At 38.1% G+C, this 12,808-nt stretch overlaps 1 protein-coding gene across 1 annotated transcript in view; it reads right to left on the bottom strand.

Moving 5' to 3' along the window:
- PATJ (PATJ crumbs cell polarity complex component) overlaps positions 1 to 12,808 on the bottom strand; it is a 186,254-nt gene that overhangs the window by 135,587 nt on the left and 37,859 nt on the right. Inside the window, exons 15-17 of the mRNA XM_044430263.1 lie at positions 12,031 to 12,165; positions 9,621 to 9,788; positions 5,029 to 5,160 (exon numbers count right to left, since the gene is read on the bottom strand). Coding sequence (XP_044286198.1) covers positions 5,029 to 5,160; positions 9,621 to 9,788; positions 12,031 to 12,165 — 435 coding nt within the window. The remainder of the gene's footprint in view (positions 1 to 5,028; positions 5,161 to 9,620; positions 9,789 to 12,030; positions 12,166 to 12,808) is intronic.

Genomic DNA, 12,808 nt, shown 5'->3' with positions numbered 1-12,808 from the left:
CAGTTTGCATACTGTCTATGTTCACATAAACACAGTTATCCACCTAGTTCTATAACATTACTTTTGAGGGAAACTGAAATTCCTGCCTGGATCAAATTTTACTTCCCAATATTTTCCAGTGTTGCATGTTCTCCCTTTGATACTTGCATCCTTTAATTTATTCCATTTTGGGAAATGTATGCAAGCATGCTAGAGAATTGTTTTTCACAGAAATTACTAAAAAAAAAAATTACATACTGCTGAAAGAAAGCATATATTTCAACATCAAAGCTTTCCAAAGCTTTTTTTATTGACTTCATATGAAAAATAACTTTAAGACTATGGCTCATGTGGAATGAAGTCATCCTTGAATATGCCAGCAACACTACATAAAAGTTAGGAGGTGAGCAACTCATCCAAATATAATGGTAGGGGAAAAATCAGAGCATCAGAGTATATTAGTCATTCTAAGATTTGGCCACTATATTATATCCAACACCATTCTATGTTTAATTACCAAAAAGGGAAATGAGGTTTGTGTCACATTTTGTGACACGACAGATTCTTCAGTGTTCAGCTGGCTTATTGGTTTGGTCTGAGAGTGCTCTGACAAATTCTCTAATGCAGGGGATGGTATGTGTGTGACATGTGCACTCTCCAACTTTCTCTGTTTATGAAGAACTGTCCTCACTTTGAGTTTTCTGCTCCTGGCAGATCATTCTTATTATTTTTGCTATTTAAATAATTTGAAAAAACATGGGTGAGGTTCTAGCATTATCATTCTTCTAGGAACAGCTCCTTGCCTAGAGCTTCTATAAGTATCACAAAAAGGTATGTGAACAGCATGAAGATAATTACGTGTGTATGAACACTTGTACATGGACACTAAGGCACCACACAATACACAACCCGGCAGTTCACACACTACAGGAGCAAGGGTGTATTTTGAACAGATGATCATGTATTGTAGAACAGCTATGGTTTAGTATTATTTATTTAGCCCAACGATCCAACACTATTCTCTCAACTTTAAAATGAATAGTTCTGCAGAGTAAATGAATGTATCCTGTGGAAGAGCTTCAGTAATGTGTAATAATGGAGGTTGTGGGCCCTGCAAGGTAAGCCTTGGTGTTAGAATAAACACAGTACAAATATGTCCCTATCTTCATGGAGATGAGTTATATGTTGGAAAATGTGCATACCGAATTATGCAAACTTTGGCATCATAGCTAAACTGCCCAAATGCTAAAATGATGTCCTAAATCAAAAGAACCTTTAAAAAGTTCTCAGGATGCACACATTTGCAGATTCTTTCTGACAGCCCTATAAACTAAAGCCTACAAGCAAATTATTCCCAAAACACTCATTTATGAATTCCCTTCACCTTCCAAAAGCATCTGGTATTGCTCATTGTTAGGAATGGAATACTGGAATAGACAAGACAAGTGAGGAACAGCTAAGAATTCCAGAAATACAGAAAGCCTCTGATATGGCCTTTGTTCTTTTAGCAATAAACCTCTGTCCTGCTTTGCAAAAGTGAGTTTTACTGTGTGTGATTTATTATGTAATTACAGCAAAGAGATATTAGAGCTCATTAATTATCTCACAGAGTATAAAACTTTTAAATTAAGTTATCGGCCATACAAATGTCACAATGGATGCCATTTACTCTCTTTAATATATAATGATATATTGCAAATGGTGCTAGAAAGGGGGGGTGTTTTTTCCAGTAAGCGTTAGAAGCAAAATAGTGTCCCTCCTTGCATTTAGGTAGTTTCTTTGTAGTCATCTTCTCTTTATCTAAACTTGCTTGGTGCCAAGGCCCAGCTCACACAACCTCTCCCGGCATGCAAGGTCACATATAGAAAAGCTACTATAAGCCAGGCTGTATTTATATCGCACCTTTCAGCTTTTCAGAAGGCCCCAAGGCCATTAACAACCAAAAAATAATCGAAAAACAACCTAATACGTAAAATTTTACAACATTCAAACTTTTAAACAGGAGCTTATTAGTCGATTCTAAATGATACAGTAGATTTAACTAGACCTGAAAAAGAAGTAACTAAGAGTTGTGCAGGAGAAAAACTGAAAATGCCCTACTTCCAGTGGACATCAATCTAGAGGCCATGGGATGCAAAGTGTCCTATGATGACACAACACAAGAGAGTTATGCACATGAAAAGCAGCACTCCAGGCTATGCACAGTGCTGTCATTGGAACTGAGTCTGGAAATGGATTGGCAACCAGGTAAGCTCTTTTGGCATTGCTGTCATACGCTCCCAGTAGCTAGCCCAAGCTGAGAATATGCTATTTCAGTTTCCAAACTGTTTTCAGTTTCAGTCTCATGTAATAGTAACACTGACATACAAACCAATAGCTAGGGTCTAATGGTAATGCCCCACCACCATGTTCTAATGGTAATGCTGGCATGTACGAGCCAGAATGCAACTATCCCATAACTGCACACCTTTTGCCCACGAGTCTTGTTTTTCTTGTTCTGCCACTAGCCATAGTTATTCCAGTAGTACAGACAAAAACCTGCAATGGCTACAAAGCATATCTTGCAATGGCCCCATGTAAGTTAGACAAACACATTTTTCAGAGCCCTATCTCAGGGAAATTCCACCCTCCAATCATCCTGAAGAAACAGGAATGTTCCACAGCCTCTCTTAACATCCTCTAAATGTTCTGGATTACAAAGCCCATCAGAACAGCCAAATGGCAGATTTCCAGTTGAATACAGAAAACCTCCTATGGAGTGGAGAAAAGTCAGGATACTGTGGTATGATAGTAACTTACGAGGGGCTTGGGTAATAGTTTGTTCTACTGGCCAGTTCAGTGTGTCATAAAAGGGTCAGTTCTGATCACGCATATTTGTTTTCTTTGGTCCAAACGGACTATCAAAACAGCTACTATGACTGAAGATACCTCTTTGATATCTAGGCACCATAAAAAGCTTCAGAGCTCACCAAGGACATATAGCACTTTATGAACCAATATCTTAAAATGATAGGAGATCTAAAATGAAATGGCGTACAGCCCATTTCAAATAATTTAAATTTAGCTGCATTCCAAACTTGCGAATACTACTGCATTTGTAACCAAATAACAACCATTATTAAAGTGTCCATTAATTCTGACCAAAGTAAATCTGCATATTATTGCTTTCTGCAAAGGACAGCAGGCAGTAGGTGCTATACTGAAAAAGCTGAGATCTCCAGCATTGAAAAATATAACTGTTTGAGTCATATCAGCATCACATAAGCATGCTCCAGGTATTTATCTTTAATCTGTTCCCAATTCAGAGCTTATTTTCTAAGAATAAATTAATTTTATATACTTTGACATTTATGTACACCAACAAAACATACTTGGTTTATTAAATGACAATGTTTAGACAGCACTCAGATAAGTGTGTGTGATAGTAAACAGCTAACTAAATTAGTTACTTAGAGCTTTAACAATATCATATTAACAGACAACATTAAAAGACTATTATACTATTTTTATTCTTTTGTAACCAACACGTAATTGAGCATAATTGCCCAGTGACAAAAACATGTTTAAAGAAATTACACCGACCAAATTTCAAATGAGTTCAAATTGTTATGTGTTCTGAAACTGACTGGGCTTTCCCCCCCTTTGCCTCACAGATTATGAACTACTTTTATCTCAGGGGAACATTTACACAAATGCACATTTGGACATATGAGCACAAATGGAACTAAATTTCTGTTCATTCCTAAAATTCTGATTCTGTCAATGAGCAGGTGACAGAATGAAAGACACCTCACAATCCACGAAACCCAGATGGAATGGAAATTTTAAAATCTGTATCTCCCTAGCTGAGAGTGAAACAAGGTATCTATGAACAGCAAGAGGTGGCTGTGAATAAGGTAGGAAAAGATCTTAGGGAAAGATGTAATCCTGTGAACAAGTTTTAGGTCAGTTCCAAACAGAGCAATCTTATGGCTCCTAGACAGAATTTAGGGAGCCAGAGAGCTTTTTCTAGAGTCCCAACTCTGACCTTGGAAGTGGGACTCAACATTCAGAGCACCCTCCCCTCCACTATAGCTGGTACCAAAGAATCCCACTGGCTGTTTTTTCAAGGTTCTAAGCATGACCTCATAGAAGGGTTTTAGGGGCTTTCACTCCATGGTGGGGAGGGGAGCAACCAGTTCTGCCAAGTTAACCTGGCAGTCCCTTAGCCTCTTCCTTTCCCCTCATTGTCTGCATCTGAAGGTCTAGTTTATAGCCAAAGAGAAGTACAAAAATATTGACATTAAATACATATTATAAAATATTTAAACACATTCCTTACATTTGTTGCATATCTGAGAAAGTAGACTGCAGGTAGAATGACTAGGCCTCATGTACTTGCCTCTGACTTTAGCATGTTAATCTTGTCACTCTTACCAGATGCAACAGATATACTAGCTTTATGCACATGGGATTTCTGCACAGGATGGGGGATCCTGTGAGGTGGTTGGGAGTGGAACCGTGCTTCCAATCCAACTCAGCCACAAACACATGTTCACTGAGCACAGTTTTACTTATATGAAAAGGACTGATGATTTGCCACATCTTCCCCATGTTCCAACTCTGAAATTGATGGAATTCTATTCTAAAGATGCAAGCTTTAAGTTCCATTCCTAATTTTTACTTGTTTCTGAAATTCCTGAATTTTAATGCAACTGAATAGGTACTGTTTTCTACTCTGGTCATAACACTTGCAGCAAATTGTGATTCCCATAATATTCCTTTCTCCTTGTCTGTGAAATTAAAAAAATACGTTTTGTATATTTTGTTTGCTTTATTGCTTGCTACAGGAGTTAATAGATTCAGATATTAAATTAGTTGTGTGTTTCTTCTTTAAACCAATCTGCACATACAAAAATCAGACAATTTTATGATTAAGAGCAAAACTGCAGGAGAATTTTTAACCCAGCTTCGATCTAGTTTGCTATTTCTAATACAAACACATGTCAACAAATGCATAAGAAATACCAAAACATGACAGTATTTGCTCATCACAGATATAGAACTTACCTGATAGTCTAAAATGCTGAATCCTAAGCCTGTTTTCATGTCTTTTATAAGCTCAACAACTTTGACTTCAGAAGACCATACTGCTAGCTCCACATCTTCCTCCTCTTCTTCCTCTAAGCCTCTGGGTGTCACCTAAGGAATTAGATATCAGTACAGTTTCTACTGATAAATTCAGTCAGCACACACAAAGTTGAAGAGGTCACTTAGACTGCATAAACTATAGTGTTATTTTTCATTTCATTTTAGCTTAGCATAAGGTCACTAATCTAAGTCAGCCTTCTACAACCTGGTACCTTCAAAATGTTTTGGATTTCAGCTTCCATCCTCCTTAGCCAACATGGCCCACAACAAGAACTAGCCCAAAACAAATAGAGGGTACCAGTTTTGGGAAGTCTGTTCTAAGTTTTCAGCAGATTTCTTATTAGGTGTGTACAAAAAGAGCACTCAAAGGCTACAATAAAAACATAATCGTAAAAGTAGCATCAGATAAAAATTAAGAGTATAATCTGTGTCCCCTGAAAATTTCAGAGTTAATGCTTTTCTCCACTAGGAGAATAGAAGCTAGCCACTGTCTTTTAGCACATCATCTTCAGTATGAGGTTAACTATACTGTATTATAAGATTGCTGAAGGATAATGTCAAAGCATCCAAATCATTTTGTAGACATGCTATACAAATGAAGAAACACACAAGAGCATAATATAGTCAGTCATGTGATATACAATACAAAAGACAAGAAAAATGAAAGCATAAATATGAGAATATTACTTGAAAAGCAAAATTATAACTCCTTATAGTACAGAATTCATTGTGATTCAGGTACAGAAGTATAGGTGTGCTGGGATCCAAAGACTCTCCCATTTACAGAGTATAGCTCTTCTTTGTCAGAAATGGAGATAGGGGAGATGCATGTAGATCTTTAAAAATAAAACTGATGGTTTTTTTTATTAATGAATCAAAAGATGGTAATTATATATGCAGAAAAAACAAAGAATGGGAAAATGTCTCCAGATCTGTATTTTGATTCTCCTAAATTGTCTGAAGCTGCAGCAAACTGTCATCAAAGAGCTGGACTTCCTCTTGGAACAGCTAGATTTTTAATTTATTGTGTATTTTATTCAATGTTGTGAGCTGCCCTGAGACTTCGGCAAGGGGCGGCATAGAAATGTTTTAATAAATAAATAAATAAAAATAGATATAATTCTGTGTATCAGGAGTTCTATGACTTTGTCCTAGTAGAGTCATGACCCGCAGGAAGGTACAAGTTGTTAAAAGAAGATGGTTCCTACTTCCAACCAGTTCTCCATTTGGCTGTTATGTTTCTCTGCTCTTGCAAAATTCCAGAAGTTCTCTCAACTTTGCAGCATGGTTTTTGAAGGGAGCGGGAGAAGGGCTGCAGATAACTCAGGTAACATAACTAAAACTCTATCACTTGGTTCTTATGATCCAAGCCATCATCCATTTCATAGATGGATGAAGACATTAGTGTGGTATCATTTCATAGACATTAGTGTGGTATCACTTGGTTTGCAATTTATTGTGCTTTCCTCCCATTTTATTTGATTATTCAGTTTGATTTCTTCTTTCCTTGCTAATACTTTCAGCCTGATGTAAATATGTTTTAATACTCAATTATTGAACTGTGACTCCTTTTTGGAAGAGAAGAGTGGGATATGTATTTCCTATATAAATATAAAAATTTCCATTTTGTTATCAGCCTGTAACAGTTGCCTAGAACACTGAGGGACTGAATATGGACTAAGATGAAGTTCACTCTACAGGTCATGTTGGTCAATAAACAAGATGATCTTGGTTTAGTAGTACAGCCTGTTCTGGATGGAATTTCATTCCCTCTGAAGAATCAGTTTGGTTGCTTGGGATTGGATCTAAACCCAGAGTTGCTCCTGGAAAATCTGGTGACTGCAGTGGTCAAGAGTGCTTCTCATCAGCTTCAGCTAATATGTTAGCTCCTTCCCTAACTGAAGGTGGTCCTGAACATAGTGATCTGTGTTATTTATATCCAATTTAGATTATTGCAATGTACTTTCCATGGGGTTGCCCTTGAAGTGTGTTCAATAACTCCAGCTAGTATAATATACTGCAGCCAACATCGCTATGTGTAGACCATCTTACACTAGTAGCAAATGTTTAGTTTATTATGGAAGCATTGAAAGCTGAGATCTGGACATTTTAATAGCTAAAATTGTATGTTCCAGTTTGCATCAAGTCCTTTGTTCATAAGATGGAAGTAATCAGCTAATGGGGAAGCTAAGACTAGGTATAATTCAAAGCTTTTGCTCCCTTATTAAAGTGAAGAATGATAAATGGGATGCACACCGTCAGCATGTCAGCCCACTGATTTACATATCCTGCATCATTAGCAAAATGACGTTTCTAGCTACCAGCCTAGACAAGCCACAGGAGCTTCCAATTATAGTAAAAGTAGTAAAGTCACAAACATGAAATATCTCTAAAGATACATTTACTAAAGTACCCTTGTACCTTTGGTCCAAAATACACTGCAATCTTATACATATATACTCAGAACTAGGCCCAACTGAGTTCAATGGGACTTATGCCTAGATAAATGTATACCGGATTGCAATCTTCACTTCCTAAATGAAATAGGATTTTTATTCCAAATGTTTCCTATGTTCTCTAACTTGTGTTTTTAAGGTAGTTTGTTACAATTAGTTCTGCACTATTCAAATAAGTATGTTTAATTTTAATAGGTTCCCTAGTGGATGCTTAGAATTATATGCCACATTCCAATGAAGTTCTGTGTGCATGTACAAAGTGTTCCAAGTTTTCAGTTTCCTTTTTAGCAGCATTCCCCTGCACATCTGGAAATACTCTTTGAGAGGTTCCCATCATTTTTGAACTGCTGCCTAAAGGTCAGAACTAAAAAGTCACAGCCCATGTGCACGTTGGATCGAAGTATAAACACTTCGTGTTTTCCAAAAACAGCAAAGATAATACTACAAAAATACCCAACTTTAAAGGCTGCACCAATATTTATAGTTCCTGACACTTTTAGAGGTTGTTTTCTTTATCAAGAGAAACTCAGTTATAATTAGTTTTCCATCAGTGAACTAGAAGCCAGGCATTTTAAGCATCATTTGGAAGTTTAAAAGAGATCAAGTTTATTTTTTAAAATGTTTTTTGACAATCAAAAAATGGTGCTTGTGTTAGCTTGTAAGAGTAATATTTTATCATTTTGCATAATTATTTAGAGTGAATGGTATATTTTTAATTTGTAATAAGTATTTTTTAGGATTTGTATATTAGTTTTTAAAGTTTCTTTTATATTATGTTATCACTGCTTCAGTTATTCTTGATAAAGAGAAAAATCTCAAAATACTTTGACAACTAATAACATTGGTGCGGCTGTCTTGTATTGTTGCTAACAGTTTTCTGCCCTTTACACAATACTAATATTGACAAGGTTCTTAGGAATAGGGAGTCAGTACAGAATGGATTTCAAGGGGAGATGTAGCTGGAGGCTAAGATCTTCAGTTCCACTCACTCTGCTATATCATTCCTTGAGATTATTCAGGAACATGTGAGTAATGGGATTTAGTGCAAGGCTACTTTCCTTTCCTTTTCAACCTCTTTAAGGATTAACTATCGCGATTTTCCTTAATGAACCATAGTAGTCTCAATTTACCTATACTTCCTTTCCTGCTGCCCTTTTCCTACACTTCAACAATCTTTGCCCTTGAGAAAGCTTGAATATACACATAAATTACTACAGTGTCCCATAGGAGATTATCAGGTTTCCATTCCAGTGGCAGTTCCCTACACATCTGGAAATACACTTCTGAAGGAACCCCTCACTCTTGGATGGGCCAAATTTCTAGGGGCTACATCTGAAAGGGCAGAATTCTATATTCTGAAGAGTAGCTCATACATGGCTGATTCTAGAGAACTACTAAGCAGGAGTTGCAATTGTAAAATATCACAATGAATTCAGTTTCTTGATTGTCTATAGTAACTAGATTTCCAGGCAAGTGTATTTACAAGGATTTATATTCCTTTGACTTCTGTGGGCTACATGCTAATGTACATTCAGCATTCTACCCATTGAACTATACTTTCTACATGCAGAGTTTAGTTTTTATTTATGATTGCTAGATACCTCTACACTTACATGTATGAAAATGCATTATATGGCTGCCTTGAGATCCCAGATCTACTACAAGCAAAGTTGCTAAATATTTTCATCAAATGTACTAAAATGGAGGGGTGTTTAATGATGCCCTGTAACACAGCAAAAGTGTCTACAAATCATACTCCTTATGGTAAGCAAAATTTTCACTTTTATACAATCTGCAATGATATGTTAACAAGCATGCAAGTATCTGCATATATGCACAACACTATACAGGTATTCCCAAGGGCACAGGGGTGTGCCCCATCACTGTTGTAGAATGTAGAATTCTGAGTGGATGAGCAGTCCATGAAACAACCACAATTGTCATTCATAATGAAAATTACTGGCAAAATAACTAACACCAAACCAGGTGTGATCCTTAGAAAGTTCAGGAGCATCTGTTGGGACTCCTGATTAACTAAACTGCGGTCTTTTTTACCTTTGGTTCTGGAATGCTGGCAATAATGGCAGTGGGCTCATCCACAAAAGACTCTGTGCCATCATCTACCAGGCGCCGACAACAAACCAAGGTAAATGGAGGTGGCACTTCCTTAAGAAAAGAAACTGCTTCACGGCGGGATTTTCCACAGAGCTGAACACCATTTACCTATACAGAGAAATTAGAACATATGTAGGCATTCAGGTTTCATCATAAGCATATTTTCATGTAACCTAAATGAAACACATTTTCCTGTACAAGTCCAGTGTAGAAGAAGTTGTGCCTAAGAGTTAATCCTAAAACATTCAGTGGACGGGTGAATTTTCAGTAATTTGATGACTGCATACTGAAGCACTGTGGCAGAGTTTTATTGGTTTTATTTCCTGCTAGCTTTTCTTTCTTTCCTTTCTTTTTTAAAATCTTTCTAGGACCACCTACCAAAGCTACATTCAGCAGCAGTTCCATTTGCTGGAGTCAGTTTCTCCCTTCAGCATATACAAATGCCAAGAGATATCTGAAATCCTTGTGCTAAGTGAAGTGCTCTACCTACGTATGCTATTTGCATAGAAATCTCTCCAGAGCCTCAACACAGGAGATCAGTTTCATGTCACAAAAGTCTGAAATGCATAACGGATCAGTGGTGCAAAGGTCAGAAATGGTTTCAAGTAGGTACCTTTGCCGATTTCATTACATTTGTTGGCACCAGTGAATGCACAAAAGCCAAGGGATCTGATATAGGTATTGAACAGGTTAGTGTGTCTTTGAGTCACCCTTTCCTGAAATAAACCAGGGGTTTCAACAGAACTGGTGCATACCAGTGCATCAGCAAAAACAGAACATTGATGGTGGATAAATATACCCAGTTTCACTGAAGATAAATTTTTCCTGGCATTGATGGCATGAAGAATAATCGTGGCAACTTTCTCCTGCTTATGTTGATGAAGATATTTGGACAGAGCTGGTCATCTGCTCTTGTTTTTGACACAGCCACAAATTCTTTTTGTCTCTGCTTCAAGGCACACAGTAGACATCTCAGTCAGATACTGCATTAGCTTAACCTTTGTTTCAGTGCAAGAAAGAAGGTACTTCTGTGGAATGCTATTGATAGCAACATGGTGTCAGCAACATGGTACCATACTATAGGTGTAAACTTTCCAGAAATGTTAAACCCACAGGAGTGGGCAAAACCCTATTGTTTTTCCATTGTTTTCAACAGTTGATGAAGAGTTTTCTGCTGCAGGGAAGAGGAGGCAGAGCCTGGACAGGAAATTTCTGAATTATCCATTTTCGTTTCCTGCTTTCTTCTGATAGTTCTTCTACGTAGGCTTGCACTGCTTGAGTGGAGATTGGATAAGGCTTCCAAAGGAGAACTCCATATTGTGCCATTACCTCCCCTTTGCTCCTGTTGCTTTGATTAATATAACTTTCCACTGCAGCTATACAGGTAAGTAAACAGGTACACCAATTCACATATAAATAATGCTTGATATGGGGTGGAAATGTTATTGCCCTTTAGATGTTCTGACCAAGCCTAGCATTAAGGATCAGCACAGACAGGCAGATGAGAGGTTTCTGAGAGGTTTCAAAATACTCAGTCCAGTCTTTATGCCTCGGCTGCTGTCAGGCCTGTCAGCTGCTGGAGCAGGGGCTCCTCGTCCTCTTCCAGTTTTTGTTTTCCTCCTAGCCTGGCCAGCTCAGCTGGACAAAGAAGCACCAAGGCATCTGGCTAGACAAGCCTGCAGGGCCTGTGCAGCAACATTACAAAAACCCTTTTAAAGAAACGGTGCATTTTGAGTAGTGGTGGTCTGGGCTAAGTTGGTGTTACCCTTTGTAGGGGCAGACTGTGAGTGCATGAATGGGAAACAAGTGATCTTTTCACTGCCAATGTACCACTCTTGGTCACCCTCACCCAAGGCAGCATCTGAATGGTCCAGTTCATTGCTGTTCAAGGTGTAAGTTTTTTAAAAAGAACACTTTTGATTTTCCATGGGTGGAGCAGCATGAGACCTGCAAGCTCATCCAGCTCATCCAGCAAGCTGCTGCAGTGCTTGATTTGCCAGCAAAGCCAGCCAAGCTAAGAAGTAGACGGACGCCACAGTAGAAGAAAATGAAGGAAGAGAGGCTGCTACCATGACTACCTGGTTTAAAGGGAGGGGGGTGAATGGGAGGGAGGAAGGTTGACTGGCTGGCAGTGATCAGGGCTAGTGCAACGTGTGAGGGGCCAGTAGGAGTCTGAAGTCTGACACGGCCCTGCCTGAAGTCTCATTCCTTAACATTGGCTATTCTGCCTAAAGCTAACAGAAATTCCAGGTCAAAATTGGGCTACAAGTTGCTACTCCCACCTTAATAAACATTGTAATATTACAAAACAAATTGTATATTTACATGTAACTTTCTCTGTGTACCATACCTCTAAAAGTTCATCCTCCAACTTCAGTAAGCCATATTTAGCCATTGGGCCATCTGTAGCAATTGAAGATATGTGATGGTGTCCTTCAAAGGTATCCAGTTCAACTCCTAACCTCAATGTATGTATGGGGACCAACTGTTGAAAACAATTCAGAAAATATTAATAGAGAAAAGTGAGAGCCACTGTGATGTAGTGGTTAAGAGTGTGGGACTGCAACTCAGGCAAACTGGGTTCCCAGCCCTGCTTGGCCATGGAGCAAACTGGGTGACTTTGAGCCAATCACAGACTCTCAGCCCAACCTACCTCATAGGGTGGTTGTTGTGGGGATAAGATTGAGAAGAGGAAGAGAATGATGTAAGCTGCTTTGTAAGAAGAAAGCAAGATATAAAGTTAATAATATACTTTCATTGGCCTCTACAGCTTTTTCAAATTAATCAACTGAATGTTACTCCAGTAATGGTATACCTTTTATCAAACACTGCATTTTGATAAAAATAGGAAAATATTGAGTAGAGAAGCACAGAAAGAGTCAAATGTGTTACTGGTATGGCTGCTGATAAAAATCAAAAGCTTCTCTGATCTTATAGATGTTTCTGCCTATGCACAGCAGGCCTCTTCAGCCTGATGCCCTCGAGATGTTTTAGGCTCCTACCATTCCTGAACTTTTGGCTATTTGGGCTAGCACTTACAGGAATTGAAGTTCAAAACATCTGAATAGTATTGTATTGTGGAAGGATGATGTGCAGTGTACTCTGCATGGTTACAGATAATGATCCAA

Source organism: Varanus komodoensis, unplaced genomic scaffold (genome assembly GCF_004798865.1).
Source record: "Varanus komodoensis strain SLA01 unplaced genomic scaffold, ASM479886v1 scaffold20_1, whole genome shotgun sequence".
Lineage (NCBI taxonomy): Eukaryota > Metazoa > Chordata > Lepidosauria > Squamata > Varanidae > Varanus > Varanus komodoensis.
The sequence above is the reverse complement of the archived record's forward strand: the minus strand, read 5'-3'. Positions and strand labels throughout refer to the sequence as shown.